The sequence below is a fragment of the Glycine max genome, chromosome 10, assembly GCF_000004515.6.
Source record: "Glycine max cultivar Williams 82 chromosome 10, Glycine_max_v4.0, whole genome shotgun sequence".
Taxonomy (NCBI): Eukaryota; Viridiplantae; Streptophyta; class Magnoliopsida; order Fabales; family Fabaceae; genus Glycine; species Glycine max.
In genome coordinates this window covers 19,964,571-19,990,797 of record NC_038246.2, presented here as the reverse complement: position 1 = coordinate 19,990,797, position 26,227 = coordinate 19,964,571, and the positions used below count along the sequence as shown (strand labels likewise).

Genomic DNA, 26,227 nt, shown 5'->3' with positions numbered 1-26,227 from the left:
ATTATGATCATATTTATTTAATTTTTTTTTGGAGTATATGGAATAAAAGGTGAGACTAAATTGAACTTATTTTGAAAAAATAAAAAATCTAATTCAACATTTTAAAGTAAAAAACTGAACCATTTTTTAAAAACATAGGACCTAATTAAATTAAACTATAGAATAATAAGAGGATGATATTGAAGACTAAGTAATTAAATCATTATAAAAAGAAGATAAAAAGTGGGATAAAAATTATTTGGCTCACGTGCATGGCAAACATCGAATGGACGCATCACGCACGGAAGATTATATAAGGAATAGCCTCAGCGACTCACTCTTCCACTCCTCAACGCTTTCTCATCGCTGATCAAACTTCAAACCCTAGCTAGGATTTCAAGGTATGTCGTACCCTTTTTGATTCTTTCGATTTTGATCTCTGTACTTCTTCTCTGTGCGTTTGCTTTGCTTGATCGTATATCATCACCAAGGCGGAATTTGATTTTTGGAATTTTAGGGTTTGATTTCGCTTTTTTCTATTTGTTTTCCTGATTTTATTTCGTTCTTGCTTTTTGACAGCAGAACTGGTAGTTTGTGTTTGTTGTTTGTTTTTTGGGTTCTTGGAGATTGTGATATTTGGTGCTGGGCACTCAACTATGCGTATGTGAACCATGTGTAGCGTAACAGTTGTTGTTAACTAGGGGTCCTTTGATTAGTTTGGTCGAAATCTAAACGATGGTCGCGATAGAACTTAAAATATTTTTTTACTCGTCGTAGTTAATAATCTTAAATTCGAGATAGATAGTACAAAAAAGAAGTTTGGTTCTGAATTGAATTTAGATTGCTCTGTTGCAAAATCTTTTTGCTGTATGGTCTACTTAGTTTGAAGAAATCAGAAGAAGACAATTCTGTGTTTAAATATGGTTTCCGTGATATTTTCTACGACGGATTTTTTTATTTTATTTTATAAATTAACTATTTGTACTCCCCCTTGAATTGGCTATTATGCTATCATGGTGGCTCGCTTTTGTTTTTTGTGCTAATTTAAATCAGTTCCTCTGTTTTCTTTTTGTGAAATGAATAAGCTGGTTTATATGTTGTCCCCTCCTGCTGAAAAGAATGGTCATTTTAGAAGCTTAGTTTGTTTCAAATTGTCTGTCATTTTGAAAATCAAACCAAGAAAACATTAATGTTTTTATTTTTTTAATTTAATGGTTGTTTCTTGGTGAGTGTGTGTGTACCAATCCTGCAAATAGCTTCTCTGCTGGCAGGGTTCCCCAGGCCCCACCTCCTTGTGCTCTAAGCAGCCCATTTGGTGTTTTCTTCTTATGGTTGTATTGTGGCATTCTCATGAAGTGGAAGGATTAAGAGCCATCCAAACGAAGGCTTAAATGATAATTATTTTTGAATGAAAAGAGTAGTTTTGTTTACCTGTCAAAATTTTATCAATTATTTTGTATCAAGTTTGATTCAAAATTGACTTTTGATCTTTTGCAAAAATCCTTTTTAGATATGGCTAATTGATTTGAAAAGGCTGCAATAATTTTTTACTTATTTATTGTTTGTACTACCTTCATTTGTTGTAATTTTAATTTAGTTTTGGATTTCTTAGACTGAGTGTGAGTATATGGCCCCCTTTTTCTGTCCTCAGAATTAGTGCTCAAGGTTTTATTCATTCTGTTTTGGAGACTGAGTAATGGGCAGTATTAAATGCATTTATATTGGTTCACAAATTGCACCGAAAAGTAAGAAGCCTGAAATTTGTGTTTTAAATTTAGGTACACTTAACGATGGCTTCAAAACGCATTACTAAGGAGTTGAAGGATCTGCAGCAGGACCCTCCTGTTTCCTGCAGTGCTGGTTTGTTTGCCTGACATTATCTTTATTATTTAATTTCCTCTTTGTCTCTCACTCTATTGTGTGTATGTGTGCCTGCATAATACATTTGCAAGCAAAATAGATTAATATTTCTATTTCTGGAGCAGTCTACTTTCTCATGAGTACAAATGCTTTTCTTATATTCTCTTTGGACTTCTTATCGTAATCTTTTATTTCTTTTAACATATTTGTCATTTTGTAATATAAATTGTGGCTATTAAACTTGCCATACAGTTCTCTCAACTGATTTGGAGTGCGGTTTATTTATTGGCGTAAAACAGTTATGGTGCCGATATAATGCCATGGCATGGTGTCTTTTATGCTTGCCGCCAAACTGTGTTTTATGGCACTGTGTGCCATTTCTGCCACAGTGGACCTTTTTTTTTAAAATTGTCCTCTTACGACAAAGGGGTTTTCTCCTCATCTCACACAAACCTGCCAAGCTACACCAATACTAACTCTGATGACCTTCATGACCACCACCCTTGCTAGTAGTGACCTGAATTATGGCTGCTGGAGCTCTGGCAGCCATTTTCTGACTACTATTTCTGGCTGCCACCACTAATGTTTTCTTTTTTCTTCTTCCTTTCATCTTTCTTCTGCTCTGCTTGTTCTTTGTCTGTCAGTCTCTGTCTTCATCTGCCGTTTTTTTTTCTATTCTTGTTCTCTGTCACTTGGAATTTTCTTTTTCTTATTCTCTGTTATTTGCTTTGTTCCCCTGTTCCTTCAGTGTTTCTGCAACATTTATTCATTGGGTCACTTCAACATCTTGTTATGCATGCTTGTTCTGTTCTGTTATTTGCTTAATTTTCTGTTCTCTGTTATTTTTAATACAATTTGTTTTCTGCTTAAGTTTTTATTTCCCCAGAATTTCAGTCCATATTCTCTGTTTTCTAACTTTCTCTATATGTTGCTACCAATCCTCCTCACTTCTAGGACAACGTCAAGCCAAAATGAAAGTCAAGTATATTCCGTTTTTAATTTATTTGTGCTATATTTATGCTTTTGCCATAAGCTGCCACACCGTCTGCCATGTGTATGGCATATTTTTGGCTGACTTCCTAAGCTGCCATCCACCATTATACGTGGACAATATGAAAAAATGGTCTTTTGAGAACATTGTGATTTGTTTGAATTGAAGATATGATAGTTACGTAAAGTTGCAGGTCATTCGTGTTTGGCGTGTACACCATTTTTTCATGGATGGTATGGAAATGCAAGAACTGTAGGAGAAACTGTGGGTAACACAGTTGCTAATGATAACATATGTGGATTCGATTTTAATTAAGAGAAAGAAAAGGAAACTTACTCCAATCTCACTTCTATTTTGCATTACACAAAATCGTTCCTATTTATAAAACCCACACAAACCCCTCCTATTCTATTAATATAAATAAAATACTCTTAATTGTAACATATTTATAAAAATAGAAGTTTCTAGTTGTAATGTTTAACATATAGAAGGGGTTTGTATCTATGTTATCAAGAGCAAAATATAGTGCTGCTAGAGTGATGGAGCAGAGCAGAGCAGCCAAAGGTCGCGATCTGGACATTGTAGTGTCATTGTGACCACTACGGTGTCACATATAATTTGGCTGTGACAGTGAAGTCTACCTAGAATCTGGAAAATGCTCTAAAATCTTATGTGTTTAGTGTTAAATTGCAGGGTGTTTTCATTTTATTTAAAAGAACAAATTGTTCCTGAGTTTTTTAGCCTGAATCTGCACAACCCAATCCTTTTTTCCTTTGTTTTCCTCCTGTCACTCTGTTTTTCCACTCATTAGACAGCAGCTCCTAAACATACTTTCCATGTCCTCTTTTTCTCAGTTTTGTTGTTTCTAAATTCATGTTCAATTCTTTTTTCCCTTTTGTTGTTTTCTTTTGTTCATTTTTTTGTGCTATTTTTTTTTGGAAAAAAAACTGCTATGCTTTTTGTCCTTTGTTCAAATTTTGTGGTTTGTTAATTTTTATTGTTAATTTCAATTATTTTGAATTGAGTAATTTTTTTATTTTTCAGAATATACATGTATCTAGTATTAATTATTTATTTAATATGTCTAATGTGTGTATATGCACCACTATTTGGGATTTTGATAATTATAATGAGACAATCTTTAATTGGGATATTTTTGTCAATTTTTTATACAAAGTAAAGATTTTGTAAAATAGGTGGGCAAATGCCTAACTATTAGAGAAGGGTACTATTACTGAATAAGGATTAGATGGAAAATGCCTAATATGTCTTGGTTGAGAGTAGCAGAAGCTATATGTAGATAGGTTATGATGTTTTGATAAACGGTTCATGTAGGCCCAACAACTAAGTAGGGTTTGTTTAGTTACATATAAAAATGGAAAACAATATGTAATATTGAATATTACCTTGTAGTTATGTATCTATGGGAAGCTTATCATGAATCTTATGTATTCCATTCTTGAGTAGGCCCTGTTGGTGATGACATGTTTCATTGGCAAGCTACAATTATGGGTCCAACTGACAGTCCTTATGCTGGTGGTGTATTCCTGGTGACCATTCACTTCCCACCAGATTATCCATTTAAGCCACCAAAGGTAACTAACTAGGCCTAAAGCTTCTTGATGGATTCAAGTACTTGCTATGCGTGTTACTTTATAAGCAATTTCTTATAGGATATTGAAATCAATATATATATATATATATATTTGCGGAGTGAAATACCTGTCCTTTTTCTTTGAAATTGAATTGTTTGTTTTGCACTTTTTCTTTTGGCTAAATATTCTTCTGTAGTTGGCATGGCATGACATTGGGTTCAACCATTTTTTGCTTTCAGAATATAATATTGAGACATCTCTGATTAATAATGCTTTCATTCGTAAACTACAATGAAAACAAAAGCCTTCCTATATTGACATGTACTCAACGAGATATTTGAATCTGTAGGTGCAAAGTGATGAAGTACCCCATTGTCAGTTTTGTATTAGCATCTTCGTGAAGCATTTATGGTCCACTGTCTTATATTTCTTATTTACAATGTTTTGCTTTTGACCTTTTCTCTGATTTCACTGAATCTGTTTTCCCTTATATTGAGACCCAAAGTATTTTTTGTGCATATGTTATCTTTGGTTGAATATGTCGGTAGTTTAGGTTTGGGCAATGTATTTATAATGTGGCTTTTGTAGGTTTCCTTCCGAACCAAGGTATTTCACCCTAACATAAACAGCAATGGAAGTATCTGTCTGGACATTCTGAAAGAGCAGTGGAGTCCTGCCCTTACAGTTTCCAAGGTATTAGGCTTTATACGTGTCATTTTCCTTGCCTAACTTCACCAATTTGTTTTCTTGATGATTTAATGCATCAGTAGATCCTTGAACTTTTTAGGAATTTTTAATTAGGTCCCTAAACTAAAAAATTGTAATCAGGTCCTTGATCTCGTAAAATTTCTGGAGTTAGTTTATGGCAGTTTGAAACAACCAATAAGTAACAATTTGTTGTGGTTTTACTAACTCCAAGGACTCCATTACAAAAATTATAGGAAGATCTCAATTACAAATTTTATTAGTTTAGGGACCTAAATTAAAATTTCTAAAAAGTTCAGGATCTACTTTAATTAACCTGTTTTGATAAAAATCTTAAGGAAATAATAGCTATTCTTGTTGAAGTTTTGAATTTAACATCTAAAGAAAATGTGAAAGCTGTGGATTAGAGCCGATATTTATTCAAGTATTCAGACTTAATTACTTAATTATTAATGCAATTTGTTGTAGGTGCTACTTTCAATTTGCTCCCTGCTGACAGATCCCAACCCGGATGATCCTTTGGTGCCTGATATTGCTCACATGTACAAGACTGACAGAGACAAGTACGAGAGCACTGCCCGTTCTTGGACTCAGAAATACGCCATGAGCTAGAAGAAAATATCTTTATTGTTCTGGTGACAGCTTATGTGCGCAAAACAAGTTGTTTGGGGATATGTCAGTATATAATATACATATACAAGTAGTTCTGCTTTGATACTTTATAATAATTAAAACCCTGGATTTTTTTTTTCGATTTGATCGCTTTTTTTTTTCTTTTAGAATCGTTTGTTTTGTTTACTAATGTTGATAGAATTGGTCGGGTCATGGCAAAGGGAATAATTCATGGTTCATTCATTACAATGGATTCTTATAATTTTAAAACTTGATTAAGTCCTCTAAGTTAATCAATGAAATTTTACTAAATCTTATTAAAATGGATTCTTTTATGTGAAAAGTGACATTCTCTAGAAATTTCTCTTTAATCTCCCAACTTTTTGGGACAAAGTTTTTTGAATTGCAGGTATTTACCAATTATATCGTGAAGGTTCATGCTATTCTCAGTTTTCATTTAGCTCCACTCTTTCAACTCTTATTTTTTGGTTTTATTGATATTTCCAAAATATCCTCTCACCTTTGCATTTCTTATTTTGTAGATTTTTCGAAAACTGTAATTAGTTTTCATTACAAAATTAGATTTTGTTTACATTGTAGAAAGTAGTTTTCATAAAATTATTATTTTATTATGTTTCTGTTTATATATATATATATATATATATATATATATATATGAGATTTTGAAGAGTAGGAATAGTTTGTATTGGTTTTGCAGAGTTATTCGGTTCATTGGTCAAGTAATATCATTACGAATCTACAAAATATCACTAATGGGTGTGGCCTAGGGTTGGAAATGGGTAGGGTTGGATGGGGTTCTACAAAATCTGTTCTGATTTATATTTTTATAGTTTAAGCCTGAGTCTGGTATTTGTCACGAGCCTACAGGACCCTCCCTGTCTTTGTAAAAGTTTCATCAGATCAACTAATCCATTTAAAGGTTTCTTTTATATTAAGAAATGTAAAGAAATAATTTTTTAAATAAAATCAAAGATTTCCTTTAAAAATAATAAGACAACTTTAAATCATAAGATATGGACAAAATTTGTCTATAAATATTATATGTAACATGTTATCAATGTTTTAAGTCTCACCAAAAGAAAAGAGTATATATTTAACTTAAAAAATTTGTTAAAAAGTTTGAGCTTAATCTTTTTGTTAGATTAGTTGGATTAAGTCAGGCTTTAAACATGTCGAATCATAGGTCCCCACGGACAATTCAACCAACTTTCATCCCTAATCTCTGACTTATAACTTTTAAAAAAAGATTAAATAATTAATGACTTATAACTTCAACTCACCAAATAATATATAAATAACGGAAAATGTTACTAATAAACCTATGGGGGTGTGCTAGTATGTTACTTCTCCAAACTAAATTGTTTTACCAAAATATTTTTTAGAGCTCATCATCACTAATTAAATAAATGTGCAGCAAAGCAATAAAATAACATAAACTCGATGATAGTTCAGAAAACATAATGAACAATATATGTAACATTTAACCGAACTGCCTAAAAAAAACAGTACTTAACCAAACAAATCATTCTCTAAAAAAAAACCAAACAAATCATGAAAAATTCAACAAGTAAACAATTTAACCTGACAATTCTGTAGAAAAAAAAAAGCTTAGTTATCAATTTGGTCCTCAAATTATTTTAAATTATTCAATTTGATTTTCAAATTTTTAAAATATTCAATTTGGTCCTTAAGTTCTTAAAATAAATCAATTTGACCTCTAAAATTTTAAAAGGTTCAATTTGATCATCAAATTCTGAAAAATGAATCAATTTGATCCTCAAATGGATCATTTAAAATACTTTAAAGATCAAATTGATTTATTTTTAAAAATTTGGGATAATTAAGAAGAAAAATAAACTTAACCTGTCAATTAAATTCAACCTAACTCATCATTGACCAAATTGGGTTGGTGGTTTATGTGGGTTGAAGGATTGAATTACACAACTCAATTAAGCCTGTTTTTGTGAGTTAATGGGTTGACGTGCTCAATTTAACCCATTTTAACATTCCTAAATCCTAATTACACACATTTAAACTGTTTTTTTTTTATTCTTTATTCAATTTCTCCGTGGAGATCTTTGATTTTTGTATCCTATGGAATTCCATTAGCATTTTATAAAATTGTTGAGGACTTGGTTATAAGATTTTAAATTTATAAGGACTTAATTTAAAAAAGTAAACTAAGAATTTAATTTAAAGTTTAACAAAATTTTAAAGACTTATGATTTATAGATTAATTTAATATTAATCCATTTTTAATCTTTGATTATTTGACCAGTATTATGCATAAAGAGTGTTTAAGGGTGGGTTTAATTGATTGTCTTTTGAAAAAAAAAAAAAGAACTGTTGTCATTGAAACATATGTTTTAACAAAAAATAATAATTAAGTGTTTTTTAATACACATTTTTAATTTATTACTTTTATGTACTACTTGGATTCGGCCAGCCCATTTGGTGGTCGGCCGAGTAGTCTACTCAGAATCTGATAGATATAATTAAGGTAAGAGAGAGACTTTATCTTTTATCAAAAAGATAAACATAAACCCTAAAATTGGGAATTATCTATTATTAGAGGAAAAATAAGATAAAATTATATCATTTCCTATTTACATTATATTAGAAGAGAAATTGAGATCTTATCATCCAATTTTCCCTCAATAAAAAGGGATCATCAAGATTTAGGTAAACCAATTTCATTCCAACCTATATTCTAATACTTGCATACCTTTAAGCCTCTAACTTGAGCGTTAGGGTGTCTTCGCACGTACACACCACTGTCAATATTCGGCAGGACAAAGACGAATCATTTTACGACTTCATGGAGTTGTTCTCATCAATCTCATTTCAAATCCGGGACTTAAGCCTATAAGTAGCACTTACTTCGATGATCATGGCTTTGAAGTCTGGTCCCTTCTCGTGTAGTCTATGCGAGAATCTGTCTGCGACTTTTGGCGAGTAATAACGACTGTCGAACCGTTCCAAAACAAATATAACTATGAAATTCTACAGTACAAGATTAACCCAGGTCGACTCATAGATACAATTCAATTTGGTTCCTACTTCAATTCACTTATAAACAGCAGGGGGAATTTCAACGAATAGTTTGTAGGCAATGTAAAGGAATGCGAAAATACAAAAACAAAAATGCAGAAACAAAACAAAGTTTTTGGAAACTCAATAACATAATAGAAATCAGGTTTAATAGCATCAATCCAAATCACCAAACTAATGTAAAACAAATTATCACAAAAATGATGTTCAGATTGTGAAAGTCCAATCAATGTCATTAGAGATAGTTCAATCAAATTAATCCCTAAATTCATTGAGATCGTAAATTAGGTTAGAATATCATCCAAACAATTTGTGATTAAATTTTGAAATTAGGAAATGAATCCATAACCTAATTCGTTTTCAATCCTAAGCATATTCATAATCATGAAAATCACAAATACGATTGAAGAAAAAGATGAACATTCACACATAATTGAAATACTAAACCGGAACTCAAATTTATCCTTGTTGGAGTGGATCCTTAGATTGAATGAGGGTTTAGCCTTCCATGATCATCACCAATGGGAGAGCCACGAAATTTGTGGAAGATAAAGGAAGAAGAGAAGTGAAAAGAGGAAGAAGAATGATGAACAATCGAGAGAAAAAGAGAGAAAAGAGACTACCATTCTTAAATCTATTTTTTTTTGTACAAAATGAAGTAACTAACTAACTAATTAACTAACTCCACTAATATATATAGTTACTACTCAGAGGAAAGGGATGGGCCTTGATTAGGTCCATTTAATCTACCTAATTAATTAATTACACAAAGCAAAGACCAAATTCGTAGTCCAATTATTCAAGTGCAGAGGTTATGACTTCCAAGCCCAATTTGACCCTTGAAATGGTAGAATTGGCCCAAGCTTATTTCTGACAAAATTGAATTTCTTTTTCTTAGCTTTCTAGGGACTACTCATATGCTCCATTTGGAGTTCTATAGTATCCTATAGTCCCTGCACAAGGCAGATAGATCAAGTAAGCACAAAATCCGAAAATAAGCAACAAGTACTAATTAAGCTAAATCATTTGCCTAAGACCAAAACTGTATTAAGGTGAGAAAATAAGAGTCAAAGAGAGGTCAATTTAGCTAAGATGGATAGAAAAATACTAAACTACAAATGCTCAATCAACGAGTTAAGAGAAAGGGCTGTCGATTTCATTTAGATGGAGGAGAAGACAAAGTTTAAAGCGAAGGTGCGTGGGGAACCCTCCAACAAAGCGGGAGACGAAGATTGAGAGCGGTCGCAACCAAGGGAAATCTAGAGTAGACAAACCACCTTGATCTAAATTCATCTTCTACACCCCCTGGTGGAGAGTTAGGGTTGAGTGCTGGAGAGCATGCAATGTAGAGTTGATCCAACTATTGGCTAAGAATCGACCTCCACCAGGAGAAAATTGTTGGATCGAGATGGAATCTAAAAGGAAGATTTGGGGGGGGGGGGGGGGGGGGAGCGGTTGAATAGATTCTTTCAAAATCTTTACCAATTCATTCTTAAACACATTAAAAACACCCCATTAAATCAATCAATTTTTTTTCAAAAGATCATCATAAACCAAAAACTTCAATGATTATAACATGTTTAAAAACATAATCTATTATGATGGCCCTTGAGATTAATTCCAATACCAAAATGAATTCAAGACTCAAAGTTTGGAAAATAAAAGAATCACACAAGAGTTTATATTGATTTAGTCCAATTCGGACCCACATCCAGTTGTTCTAAGTCCTCTTAGAACTTCCACTATATAGAGAAAACAAGTACAAACACTATGCGCACACAGTTTTCTAATATAAACCAAATCTTTCTCTTGAACCCTACAAGAAAAAAGTCAGAATTGAAACTCTATCAATTCTTTAACCCTTTTGGTAACTCTTACCAAGAAACACAATCTAAAAGAATGAAAGATAAAGGATTGAATACACCTAAAATGTGTAGATCTTCAATCTTCAATTTTTCTTCACAAGATGATCAATCCATGATGGTATAATGAATGATTCTTTAATCAACTTTAATCTTCAGACTAAATGCAGTGAAATTCTTTTAGAAGACTCTTTTGAAAATGTTTTCTTTAAAATTGAGTGTATCAAGAGTTTCTAATAAAGAAGACATATGAGGGTATTTATTAATTTTGATAGTTAAAGCATATCTAATTGATTATGAAACTAGGTAATCGATTAATTCGTCAAAATCTCCTTTGATATGCATTTCTAGAAACTGGTTAATCGATTATCAAAAGGTAATTGATTATCATGTGTGGTAATCGGTTATAGAATCACACAAAGAGGTTCTCTTTGTTTCCAGGTGTTGGATAATTGATTACCTCATTTGAGAATCAATTGTCCTAAGCTACAAACCTTTCCTTGTTTAGAAATTGACTTGGGCATTTGATTACCAAATTAGACAATCGATTAGTTCAGTGCTTCTAGCCAAATTTCAAGTAGAAGTAAGTTCTTAAGAAACTTATAGAATAAGAACACTTCATTCACTTCATATTTGATCAATCACTAAGCATAAAACAGACTTATACTATATCAAACACATGCCTAGTCTAAAGCATTCAATACAAATGCCTCATCTATTAAACATGGTAGCCATTGCAATATTATCAAACCAAAACTAAAAATTGGGGCTTCAAGATAGAGAAATTGTATTAATAATTAAGTAATTAAGAAATTGTATTAACATAAACAAATTGAAGTATTGTTCTTATCGCGGAGGTGTTGGTCACAACATTGAAGAATGCACTACCTTTAAGGATAAGATAGAGAAATTGATCCATAAGGGACATCTTTTGAGATTCATCAAGGTTGAAGACCCTTTGCGTGACCAGGATTACGAAAGGGAGTGAGATAGGAGCCAGGAACACTGCTGGACTTGCGAGACAACAAAGGCATAATTTCAGGATGAGAATTCACCACTCGAAACTCGACTTCGAGGTGTGATCAACACAATAGTTGGAGGATTCATAGGAGGGGAATATCACACTCAACACGTAAGCACAATGATTATAGCCTTAAGTTTATCAACTTGAAGCTAAAAAGAGGGTTACAAGGAGCCTGCCCCCCCCCCCCCCCATTACTTTCACAGACGATGATTTTGAGGGGATAAAGTGATGTCATAATGAACCCATGGTAGTAAACATAGAAGTTTCCAACTTCTTTGTGAGCAAAGTTTTGCATGATAATGGGAGCTCAAACAACGTTTTGTATTGGTTTGCATTCAAATAGTTAGGCATATCAGAAAGCCAGATTGAGCAGTTCACGAAGCAACACATAGGTTTTGTGGGAGAGACAACCGACACGATGGGACATGTTACTATGTAAACCACTTTCGGATATGAGAAATGGTCAAAGTACATCATGATCAAGTACCTCTTAGTTGATGTCTTAACCTCTTATAACATATTGATAGGGCGTCCTTTGCTTAATGAGTTAGGAGTTATCATTTCAACTCTTCATTTGACTATGAAATTCTCGAGTGAAAGTAGGAAGATCACCATTAGGAAAGATATTTATCAACCAACTCAATAGGAATATGGAAGTATATGTAGATGACTTAGTGGTAAAAAGTACAAACACTACCTCTCACATAGAAGACTTAGTAGAAATGTTCACACATATATGAAAATACAACATGACATTAAACTCCAAGAAATGCATATTTGGGGTACAAGGAGGAAAATTCCTTGGCTTCATTCTTACCCACAAAGGAATTGAAGCCAACTCAGAAAAGTGTGTGACTATCATTGAGATAAGAATTCCAAACACTTTGAAGGAGGTACAAAGACTCATTGGGAGACTAGTAGCATTATCCAAATTTTTGCTAAACACGACCAAACCAATTTTCAAGTTATTGAAGAAACAGGAAGGAACATAGTGGAATGAGGAATGTGAAGCTAACTTCCTAAAGCTCAAAGAATTCCTTGCTTCACCACTCATCCTCACCAGACCTCTACCAGGTATGAATCTAATCCTATACTTAGTAGTATCAGAACATGCTATAAGCTCTATAATCGTAGTATAGGAAGAAAAAAAAATCAAAATCTAGGTTACCATGTCAGTCGAGTCCTCAAAGATGCAAAGACTCGATATCAGATGATTGGAAAACTCGCTCTAGCTTTAATAACTTCAGCTAGAAGACTAAGGTCATATTTCCACAACCATCAAATAGTGGTCCAAACCAACCACCTTATCCGAAGAGTCCTGAAGAAACCAGAACTCGTTGGTTGAATGATATCTTGGTCAATCAAATTGTTAAAATTTGGGATTGAATACAAACCAAGGGGGCCAATGAAAGCTCAATGCCTAGGAGACTTCCTTGTCAAATTGACAACCACTACTAAAGCTGAATCACTATGATTGAATTAGATGGTTTGTAAAACACAAAGGCTATACAGTTGGAGTTATTATAGAAAGTCTAGATGAAGTAATCCTAGAGCAATCTCTACGGTTCGAGTTTTAGACAACAAACAATCAGGTCGAGTACAAAGCTTTCTTAGCTAGTATGAGATTAGCAAAAAAAAGTAAGAGGAAAGCACTTGAAGTGCTGGAGCGACTCTAAATTTGGCATTGGACAATTGAATGAGGGGTTTTAGACTAAAGATCCTCAGATGACATGGTACCATTACATAGCTACTCAACTTAATGAAGCATTTACCAAGTTTTAGCTCAAACATATCGTAAGAGAAAACAATGAGCAAGTCGACTTGTTATCGAAACTCTCCATCTCGTAGAAGAAAGGCCAATACATAACATTCATCCAGGAAACAATCTTGGAACCAAGTATTTAAAAAGTGGTGGCAAGTGTAAATTTTGTCGACCGAGAATGATGACTGAGATCTGGGATTTCTTGGAAAAAGGCTCCTTACCGAAGAATTGTATAGCATAGTGGCCCCATGTCCCTTTGCCTCTTGAGGAGTAGATATTATAGACAGGTGAAGGGAGTTTATGGTTTTTTTATAGCTTTTGATACCATAGTTAGGGTCTGGGAACACAATTATGGGGATGTATGTTTGTTCCTGTTGCATGTTGGTTTTCAAGGAGAAACTAATGGGATGTGATATATTTGTTATTGATGAATATAACTATGAATAGTGTTGTTGTTTTATCAATTGGAATTTTTGGGAAAAGTCTTAATTAAAGAGGAGACTCCTCCCAAAATTTTATATATGTCCTCTTTATTATTTCTTTTATTAACTTTTAAATGGGCTTAAGGGTTTGTTGCTTGTATACTATAGTTCTTCTCTTTAATTTAGAATTTCCCCTAAAACATCAATCTCATTATATTACGAATTATTATTACATGTGATTTATGTTGTCCGAAGACCAGGGAAATGCAAATCCCAGACATGAGTTTATATTCATATATGTGGAATGCGATTGCTAGTGATGTTAATGACATGGAGATGAGATGATGTTGATGTTGATGATGACATTGAGATGAGATGATATTGATGTTGATGATGGCACTGAGATGAAATGATGTTGATGCTGTCATTGAGATGAATGCATGTTGTGTATGCACATTGGGGGGGGGGGGGTATAGTGACCTTGTTTGAATATCCTCGAAGAGGGAACGAGATTGGTTTAAAAATTATAAGTGTCCCTAGAGAGGCAAGGAGATTGTTTTAAATTTTTAACTATACAAGGTTAGTGTATTGTTGGAGCCCATGCTTGATACTGCATAATTGGGTGAAAATAGTATAAACTTGTCAGTAAGTACCTGTGGCTCTTCATGAGGAAAAATCCTGGTACTTGGAAGGTATTTCGTTTGGTTTGGAACTTCCTCTAGACTCATGTTGATCAACATGGCGGGTAGTGGCCTATGCATGACGTGACCTCGACAGTTGCTGCCAAGTTTTCCTAAGTGAGAGTGTCATGAGGAAACGCTTAGGCTATTTTCTTTCGAATGGTACCACATTGCATTTGAGAGTTGAGTCAGGTGCATGCATCATTCTGAGCATAATTGATTTGAATTGTTGAAATGTTGATGACTAGTTTGTTGTGTTTTCTTTCTAATCATTGTCATCTGATATTCATTAATCTTCTACTATAAACTCACTCTTGCATTTTGTACCGTATGGTTGGTGCCTGTGATGATCTCGAACTTTCGTTCGTGGGAGCAACTGAGCAGCAGTAGGTGTCTTTGGAAGGAGTTCTTTTGTTGGAGCCACCAAGTCGACATGATAACGTTGGAGTTTCTTTTGGGAGAGTTGTGTTTTGTTAACAAACTCTTCCCTAGTAGGTTCCTTGATATTTTGATTGGGCATGCAAATTCCAGGTTTAGATACATGTAAAAATTGAATTATACCTTGACATGTGAACGATGTATAGTGGTTATATATATATATATATATATATATATATATATATATATATATATATATATATATATATATATATATATGTATGTATGTATGTATGTATGTGTATGTGTGTGTGTGTGTGTGTGTGTGTGTGTGTGTGTTACCTGGTGAACCTATATTGCGGAAAATTTACCACCATTTTCGTAATCAAATTAGCAGAACTTTCACTTATAATTGGAATTTTGTGTTTTAGAGTAGTGATATCATAGCGACGAGATGAGTCATTACAATTCTTATGCGTTGAGGCGCATCTCTTCAAGTTCTTGTAGTTGTACCTTCCTCTTCTCTATTCCCCAACAATCAAAGACTTCTACCTCCCGCATGTTCTATAATGACATTTCATGTCATCTCAAATAACTTAAAACATAATGAATTTGATTCAAAACAAGGCCTAAAGTATACTAACGTATCAAATAAACATCTCAAATTGCATATGAAAATACGATAAATTTGATGTTTATCAGGTAATTGAAAGAAAGAACAGATCTTTAGAAGAAATGGCTAGAACCAAGCTTAATGATGATTCAACCCCTAAGCACTTATGGGCTGAAGCAGTGAATACTACATGTTATCTTAAAAACATAATTTACATAAGACCTATCCTTAAAAAGACTCTATATGAATTGTGGAAGGGATGAAAATCCAACATATCATATTTTCATCCATTTGGATGCAAATATTTTATTCTCACCACAAAGGATAACTTGGGAATAATTGATTCAAAAAGTGATAATGGGATATTTCTTGGATACTCTAAAAATTCAAAGGCATTCAGAGTTTATAACTCAGGAACCTTGGTAGTTGAAGAAACTATTCATATAAGATTTGACGAAAATAAGTCTGACAAAGATTTATTAGAGCTACACGATTTGCAGATTTAAGACTCGATGGTAACTCTATAGCAAGTAGCTTGTAAAGAAAGAATCCAGAGGTAGAAGTGTCCACTCAACAAGAAGTTCAAGAAGAGTTAAGAGAACCTACTAGATGCATCATGAGAAGAAATCATCTAGAAAGTCAAATGATTGATGATCTAGCATATCATGTTCAAACATGATCATCACTTAGAACACAAGGGCACACTACACTGATTTCTAATATGAAACGCAAACACATTGATGAGGCAATACAAGATGACAATTGGGTTAAAGCAATGCAAGACGATCTTGATCAATTTCAGAAGAATGATGGCTGGTAGTTAGTTGAATTGCCAAAAGGAAAGAAAGTTGTTGAAGCAAAATGGTCTTTCGCAACAAACTAGATGGAAATGGTAAGGTTGTGAGAAACAAAGCAAGGTTAGTTGCTAAAGGATACTCACAATGAGAAGGTATAGACTACAAAGAAAATTATGTACCTATAGCTCGTTTAGAGGCAATATGCATCTTACTTTCATTTGCAACTTTTAGCAATATGAAGCTATATCAATTAGACGTAAAAAACACATCTCTAAATGGCTTAATTCAAGAGGAAGTTTATGTTGAACAACCTCCAAGGTTTGAAAGTGAAACCCTTCCTCAACATGTTTTTAAGCTCAACAAAACCCTATATGGACTTAAGCAAGCTCCTAGAACTTGGTACAAAAAATTAAGTCAATTTCCATTCAAAAATGGCTTTGAGCAAGGAAAGGTTGACATAACACTCTTTCGCTAAAACTATGATTCTCAGTTTTTATTAGTGCAAGTATATGTGGACAATATCATTTTTGGTGCTACTAATAAAATGCTTTGTTAAGATTTTTCTAAATTGATGTAGACATAATTTGAAATGAGCATGATGGGAGAGCTGAAATTCTTTCTTGGATTACAAATAAAAGAAACACCCAAAGGCATCTACATTCATCAAACCAAGTATTGAAAGAATTACTCAAGAAATTCAACATGAATGATGCAAAAGAAATGAAGACTACACAATGCACCCCACGACATACCATGGATTGGACAAGGAATCAACAAAGGTGGAAGGGACTCAGTATAGAGCAATGATTGACTCATTGCCTTATGTCACTGGGTTTAGGCCTGATACTATGTTTAGTGTTTCTCTATGTGTAGGGTTTCAAAAAGAACCAAGGGAAGTTCACCTATTTGCAATTAAACACATTTTTAGCTATCTAATTCAAACTTCTAATCTTGGTCTTATGTTCAAAAGAAGTGAAAGTTTCAGACTTACAAGCTACTATGATCCTGACTATGTTGGTGATAAAGTTAAAAGGAAAAGCAAAAGTCAAAGCCGCCACTTTATTGGTGGCAACTTAGTAACATGGTTATGCAAGAAGCAAGGGTCAACTGCATTGTTCACTACTGAAGCCGAATATATGTCAGTAACAAGTTGTGCTTAACTACACTAGATAAAGAATAAGCTTGAAGACTACAATATTTATGAGAGCAAAATTCCCATCTATTGTAACAATAAAGCTCCTGTTAGTCTATAAAAAAATCCAACATTGCATTCTAAAGCTAAACATATAGAAATTAAAAACAATTTCATAAGAGATTATGTTCAGAATAAGACAGTGGACTTACAGTTCATACCCACTGATGATCAACTTGCTGACATCTTTACAAAATCATTAACTAAAGACAGGTTAATTTTGTTAAGAAGTCAACTTGGAATGATCTCTGTTAATGAATGATTTAATCTCTATATGTTGTCCACTATTACATCCAATGATTTAATCTCAATATATGGATGACATATCAAGCACTTATTATTATTATTATTATTATTATTATTATTATTATTATTATTATTATTATTATTATTATTATTATTATTATTATTATTATTATTATTATTATTATTGTTATTATTATTATTATTATTATTATATAAAATGCAACGTTTTCATATTGAAAAGTTGTAACGCTTTTTGCCGAGTCAGTTTTGGAAAGCAAGCTTAATGATTGCTTTTGATAAAGCCTACTATAAAACCTTAAAACATCAAAACTCTTGGTATTACTCACTACTCTAAATCACTTCATCTTCCTTTTCTAAAATTCAAGCCCTAACTCTCAAACTCTTTGCAATGGCCACCTCTAACTCACCTACTATCGAGATTATCCTAACCTTGGAGATCTCCACCATTCACATAGACAATGAAGCCTCTATTCATGTAGAACACTTTTTCAAAATTTAGGAACTCAAAAAAGTGGGTCTAAACCTCAATGAGACTTTATTATTCTATGGTGCCAAACATTTCATTATAAAGTTGCAAACTATATACCATGAACTCATTAGAACTTTTTGGAGGAATGTTGAGTTTGTCAACAAGAAGACGATAACATCCAGGTTTTGGAAGTCAAAGTTGTGCTATCCAGTGACATTATAGCCAAGGCAACAAGGTGCCCATGTGAAGGCAGAACCTACTAGGAGGGATGGGAGAAGAACTATGATTCCCATGTTACAAGGGCACTCTACCAAAAAAGTGATGAAAAAGCAAGAGATCAGAAGACTATTGTATATAATCTTATGTGCGAGAAGGCAAACATTTGGGCCAACATTCTGAATAAAAGTGTTCTCCACAAAGCAGGGTCTAAAACAACTCTATCAGACCTCTAGAAGTTTGTTCTTTTTCACTTGATGGAGAATCTCACCTTTGACCTACCACACACCATCTACATCAACATATTGAGAAACCTGAAGGGATTAGGTGGTCTAGACAACATCTATTACACTACTCTCATCAACACGATGTTACGGGATCAAGGTGTGTATCACGTTTTCAACAAGATAGACGAAGACTCTAAGCACACCTTAATAAATAAGGGTTTAGTTGTTGCTAAACAACAAAAATTTAGAAAGACTAAGTTAAAACCAATGAAGGTTGCTTTAGAACAAAGCCATAAGGAGGATCTTTTGGTGGATTTGGACACCATCAACAAGAGGAAGCTGAAGAGGCTAGCCAAAACCATTGCTGATGAAAATCAAGGTCTGAATAGCTTCAGTATCTCCAAAAAGATAAGAAGATTTTGGTTGAGCAATAGAAGAGATAAAAGACAAGGAAGCAATCCCAAAATGAAGAAGAGGAGGAAGAGTTACTTGCCAGGGAACATAGGACAAAGAAAAGACATTATCTATCTACTGCATCCACCCCTATGCGTCCAACAGCTGCAACCTCAGTCCCACAAAGGTTGAAAGACATAAGTGAGACTGATGAAGGATGAAGGCCTAGTACAAGTAGCCCTTTAGAAGAGGAAAGCAACTTCCCTAGTTGCTCCTACCCCAAAAAGGGCTAAGAAAGTCCTACCAGCCTCTAAACTAGGGGTATTTGTCATCCCCTCTATGATACCAAGATGTATCAAGACGAGGGCAACAAAAGCCAACCCCAAGATTAGTGATGTAACACCCTGAAATATTACTAATTATCAATCGATGTTTAATTGTATTTATTGTGTTATTTGACTATATGGTTGACTTGAATGAGTTTAGGTATGGCTTGAATTAGTCATGCGTGAATTTCTTGATGTGGATGTTGAGTTATGTGGAGTTTTGTTGAGCTAAGTTGAAATTATGAGATTTCAAATTTTACCTAAACCTATTCCAATAAAATCATGATCCTGGATATGTTAACCATTGGATCATTTTCAAATTTTGTCTGGAGGTTCCTAAGACAATTCTCCATAGTCTGACCTTTGGGATTTTGAAAATAAAAACTTTTGATATCCCACTAAGTGCAAGGAGCACGCTAAGTGCAATTCCAACCTGAGAGGGAATTGCACTGAGCGAGAATTAGCATGCTAAGCGAGAATTAGTGTAGAGGGAGTTGCGCTTAGCGTGAATTGTCGCACTAAGCGCGAAAAGTGGACTCCCACTTAGCGAGACAAGCTCATTAAGCGAGATCTACAGATTATAAATATGTTCCACAACGTGAAAAAAATGATTTTTCACTCTCCTCCTCTCTAAACGCCCACCCAAATCCTAACACCTTCTTCTCCACCACCCACAACCACCGATGGCCACCACGAGCCGCCGTTGCTTGCAGACGAACCTCCACACCAAGAAGAACGTTGTAGTCCGAGTGGAATCCTCAGAATCCTCCTCAAGGATTCGATGGAGAAAATCCCCAATCCTTCATTTTGTAGCTTCTCTAAGGTAATCTTGACTTCTAGGCCTTTCTCCTAGTTTGTTTGAGTTTCTCTTAGTTCCTCTTGTATTTTGGGTACTGTAGTAGGTTGTTTTTACACTTTCTTTGAAAAACCCTTGAGAATGAGACATTGTAAAAGTTATCTTTTTATAACATTGATGTTATTTTTGTGATCTTCACTGAACCCTGGTCACATTGGCATGAGCGAAATTTCAAAATGACGTCTCCTTTTAGTAGAATCCAAAACACCCCTCAACCCTTTATGTTTTGACAGGGGTATTTGACTCCAAATATTATTATTAACCTTGTTTTTGAAATCTATACTGAATTTCATTCAATTTGGTATATACAACCTTGTGTTTGGACTGACGAGCGTGAACGAGAGAGACCTCTGAGCGACACAAAGAGGAACTGACGGAGAACTCATGATAGGTGAAGGGAGTTTATTATCATTTACATTTTTTAATACCATAGTTGGGGGGTCAGGGAACCTAACTATGGGGATGTATGCCTGTCCCTGTTGCATGCTGGTTTTCAAGAAAATAATGTTTTTGACTAATGGGATGCGATATATCTATTATTAATGAATAACATTATTGTTTCTATTAGACTTGTATGGTCTGAAGGCCTGGGGAGTGTGAATCTTAGGCATGAACTATACATGTATGTATATGCGGAATGTGACTTACTAATGATACTATTATTGAGGATATTAATTGATGTGAGATGATGTTGTCATTGATGATTATGTTGATATGAGTTGATGCTGTTATTGATGATTATGTTAATATGATATGATGTTGTTGTTGTTGATAATGTCATTGAAATGAGATGAGGCAATGTTGATGTAGATAATGATATTGAGGTGAGATGTTATTGATGTTGAAAATGTCATTGTGATGATGTATGTTGTGTATGTACATGGGGGGTGTAGTGACCTTGTTGGATATCCTTGGTGGGGGAAATAGAGCGGTTAAAGAGTTTTAAGCATCTATGGAGGGGGATGGCTTAAAATCTTTAGTTATCCACGGTTAATACATTGATGGTGCCCATGTTTCATACGTTGTATGTTGTGTATGTACATGGGGGGTGCAGTGACCTTGTTGGATATCCCTAGTGGGGGAAATAAAGTGGTTAAAGAGTTTTAAGCATCTCTGGAAGGGGATTGCTTAGAATCTTTAATTATCCACGGTTAGTGCATTGATGGTGCCTATGTTTCATACTTCATATGACATGGAAATAGTATAAACTTTGTCACTAAGTACTTGTAGTTTCTCATAAGGAGGAATACTTGTACTTGGGGGCATGCACTCAATTTGGAACTCCCTTGAGACTCAGGCTGATCACTATGGGGGGGGGGGGGGGGGTTGCCTGTGCACAATAGGGTGACCTCGACACCTACTGCCTAGTTTTCCTAAGTGAGAGTGTCATGTGGACACGTTTAGGCTATTTCCTTGGGGATGGTACCACATTGCATTTGAGAGTTGAGGTCAAGTGCATGCATCATACTGAGCATGATTGATTGGAACTATGGACGGATGATGACTACTTGTTGAGTGTATGTTTGACTAATGGATGTTTGTGTATGTTTATGGTATCTGATAATGTTTTCTTACTAATTATGATTATTTGATTTTTGTATTAACTTCTTTTATAATGAACTCACCCCTCGTAATTTTTGTACCGTGTGGTTGGTACCTGTGATGATCGCAAACCTTTGTTCGTGGGAGCAGAATGATAGCAGTAGAGTATGAGAAGTGAGATTTTTTTGTGGAGCCGCCAAGTCGACGTGATGACATTGGGATTATTTTGGGAGAGAGTTGTGTTTTGTTAATCAACTCCTCCGTAGCTGGTTACATACTTCTTTTTTTGAATTGAGGATGTAAATCACAGGTTTAGGTATATGTATGAACAAATTTACTTTCCATTATGTGAATGATGTGTACTGAGTTACTATGCCTATATATATATGTATTCATTTAAGTAATGGTACGTTGTTTGGGAATGTATATCGTGAAAAATATTTACTTTAACTTTTCATAAGCAAATTAACAGTTTTCATTTAAAAATTGAAATTCTTGCGGTTTAGAGTGGTGATATCATAGCGACGAGGCGGGTCGTTACAAGTGACAAGGAGTGGACAATTTCCTTCACTGGGAATAAGGAGGATCAAGCCTCATCATCATCAGATAGTGAGTCCACATATGAGACTCCTATCTTTCCTCTCTGCAAACATATTTCCTCTACACAACCACGTCTACCTCCATCACCCATTCATCTAGAGAGATTAAGAAGGGATGCCCAAGGGAACCTTTAACAGATGCTTAGAGGTTTCCTCTAGCATTCATTAATGGTAATCCTACACCTAAAACCCCATACTCTGAGTTTATATATGTAGAACATGTTGAAAGGGAAACAATCAATGTCTAAGCACCTATAGGGACGAAGCATGACTATGAGCATACTCCATCTAAGGCCTTTAAGGCTCTACCAACACATGCCATAGTTCAACTTCCTCTTACACAATGGACTCGTCCAATGCAACCTAATGTTATCAAGATGCCTCCTCACTGGCTTGCACCTGACACTCAACAATGAGTTTGTCCTTCAACAGAGGTATCTCCAATAGAAGCATGGAGAAGTCTTTAAAAGTTCAAGACAAAAAGAGCACAAAAAACAACATCTCTAGGGATCTTCTTCAGAAACACAGAAAAGACCCTTTACAAGAAGTGGAACCCCCAAAGAATGAGTTTCAAAAGAAGGTCATCTGTGGATTCCAATCACAAAACTCTTACTAGTGCATCCAGCTGATCTTAATCTTTCTCAGGAAGACCACTTATCTCTTGGTAAACTACATGAACAAATGCACTTAAGAGATCAAGCCACTGCCTACCCTACCCTCTTGGTCTACAGATCTCAAGGGAAATTGATATAAAGATGGTTGCGGAAAAAGTTAGTCCACGCTTATCAGTTTGGGATGCTGTCAAAAAGAAAGGGTTCAAGCTATACTACAATGAAGAGATGCCCTCAAGAAAGATGAAGGTGGAGATTGTCAACTTCCTTCACAACTAGAGTTCATTGTTCAATGGGAAGAAGCTGTTTCGTATTCCTGATGATGCTTATGATGTCAAGACCTTCTGGAATCAGACTGTGTGGATGGACCCTCAAAAATCCTCCACTTATGGTTATGATAGAGGTGACAATGTTGAGCACCACGATGTCATTCAAGAATTACATCCTGTTAGGAAGAACCACTTTTATGATGCTTGTGTCTGCTTCACAAAGGATGTCAATAACTACTTATTTATTTAACACCTGCTTAAACTTCCTACTATTCAATGTGAAGGCTCTTTATAATCTGTAAAAAATGATTGAAGACTAGATGCTAGTCATGTGACTTCCATGAAGTTCAACAAAAGAGGAAGGCTGAAGAAGAAGAAGTTGTTGTTGTTGCTATGAATGAAGATGCTACCTCAGTCCAAGCTAAAGCATCTACTAAAGTTATGGACGACACTATTGTACGTGGGGTCATCATTTACCAACAATGGGGTCATGAACGAAACTCCTGAGGAATCTAATGCAGCCATAGTTGATGAAGTTGAACACACCGTTATAGAACTAGCATCCAAGTTGTCAACAACTTCAAATGAGGCTACTTCTAGAGGCAAGGGCGAACCTGATGTTGTCATCATCTACTCCACCAGTTTAGGCCCTACTCCTTTGAACTATGCACAACCTGCTATTGTTACCAGGGACCAAGTGCAAGATATGATAGGACAAGCTATGGAAACCTTTGTCGAACGACAACATTAAGAGAATGAGAAATTCAAGTTCTCCATGCAGAATGTCATCACCACTCAATTCTCCGATCTTGGTGTCATTCTCCTCCAAAACATTTAACAGGCTCAGATGTCCATTGTTGGATTTCCCCTGCAATTACTTTTTGGTCCAATTTTTCCTTTGTACAAATATGTTGAAGGGAAATCCGATTCGCCAGAAAGTGCACCGGATCGTCAAGTATTTAAAATTAAAATAGATGAATCCAAGTATCGAACTCAGGGAACTAGTATTAGACAGGGTTAAATTCAGAAATAAGGCATTATTGAAAGAAACATTGATAATTGATGGTTTAGAAGAAAATTAAACTAAGTCTAGGCTAAAAACAATAAAAATGCAAGTAAGTAAGATTGACAACAGTAGGTGAAAGTTGTTGGATCAAGTGGCCTCAGAGTAATTAAGAGGGGGGGGGGGTTGAATTAATTATGAATGTGTCTTGACTAATTAAAAATTTATCCTTCTTAATATTACTAGATTCAATTAGGCTTTACTACTAAGTTATGAGAAAGTAAAGAACAGAAACAATAACTTAGACAAAAGTAAAGAAGAAATAAAAGTACATAGCGGAAAAGTAAAGAGTGTAGGGAAGAAGAAGACAAACACAAGATTTATACTGGTTCGGCAACAACCCATGCCTACATCCAGTCCCCAAGAAACCACCATTTCTTGAGATTTCCAATAACCTTGTAAAATCCTTTACAAGCAAAGATCCACAAGGGATGTACCCTCCCTTATTCTCTTTGAACAACCAAGTGGATGTACCCTCCACTTGAACTGATCCATAAGAGATGTACCCTCTCTTGTTCTTAGTATTACAACCCAAGTAGATGTACCCTCTACTTGTACCACAAAGGATGTACCCTCCAATGTGTTAAGACAAAGAATTCTTAGGCGGTTGGTCCCTTGAATCTTTGTAAGGGGGAACAAAAGATATCTCAGGCGGTTAGTCCTTTGAAATCTTTTGTTTAAAGGGAAGAGGAAGAATCAAAAGAATTCTCTAGCGGTTAGTCCTTTGAATCTTTTGGCTAGAGGGAGAAGGAAGAATCAAAAGAATTCTCAGGCGGTTAGTCCTTTGAATCTTTTGGCAAGAGGGAGAAGGAAGAAAAGATAGCACACTTTTGTTTTTTTGCAGAATTTCCACAGAAAAACAAAGTTTTGAAAACAAAGTTTAGAAAGCTTTTTGGCAAAGAAAAAGCAATGGGCAATGGTTACAGAAAGATTGTGAAAAAGGATTGCTTGGAAGAATATATTATATCTTTTGAACATGTGCCAAAGTCATGCTTTTATAGACTCTTCATGTCTGGTCAAAGAAACCATTGGAAGAGTTATGACTTTTGAGAAAACCATGTAAAGAGTTATAACTCTTAACTTTTTTTCTTCAAAACTATTAACTTGTAATTGATTATCATAATGGTGTAATCGATTACACAATGTATTTTATGAAAAGCTGTGACTCTTCACAATTGGATTTGAATTCCAACGTTCCGATTCACTTGTAATCGATTACTAATATAGTGTAATCGATTACACTATTTGAAAATCATTTTGGAACGTTGCAAACCATTTGAAAACTAAATTGGTCACTGGTAATCGATTACTGATAACAGGCAATCGATTACCAGAGAGTAATCACTCTGGTAACTTAGAAAATTTGAAAAAATTCTTTTGTAAAACAAAACTGTGCTATTTGGTTTTTGAAAAATTCTTTTAATACTTATCCTATATGAAGTCTTGACTTGTTGCTTCTTGATTTCTTCTCTTGAATCTTGAATCTTGGATTGGATTCTTGATGCTTGATCTTGAAGTCTTGAATCAATCTTGAATCAATCATTTGGGCTTTTGGCATCATCAAAATTACTTGGTTCATCATCATGAAGCTTGCTTCTACAAAAGTGTTGGGTATTTCTAACAAACAAGTTGATGCATATAAGGATATTTCTCTAATCAATCATGCTTTTGTGTTCTATGCTATAGCCGAAAGTACTAAACCTCGACCCTCTTTAGGCTTGCTTAACTCAAGCTTCATCCTCAAATCCCTCTTGTTGGACTAGGCTTAACTTAAACAGCCCTTGTAGGTTTAGACTAATTTAAACTAAGCTTCGTCCGCAGATCCCTCATTTAAGACTAGGCTCA

At 34.6% G+C, this 26,227-nt stretch overlaps 1 protein-coding gene across 1 annotated transcript; it reads left to right on the top strand.

Moving 5' to 3' along the window:
* Positions 1–323: 323 nt before the first annotated feature.
* On the top strand, positions 324–5,880 carry LOC100500665 (uncharacterized). Its single transcript, NM_001250680.2, has 5 exons — positions 324–380; positions 1,758–1,839; positions 4,298–4,425; positions 5,014–5,118; positions 5,599–5,880. The coding sequence occupies exons 2-5, from the start codon at positions 1,770–1,772 to the stop codon at positions 5,740–5,742; spliced, it is 447 nt and encodes a 148-aa protein (NP_001237609.1). The 5' UTR covers positions 324–380; positions 1,758–1,769; the 3' UTR covers positions 5,743–5,880.
* The last annotated feature ends 20,347 nt before the right edge of the window (positions 5,881–26,227 follow it).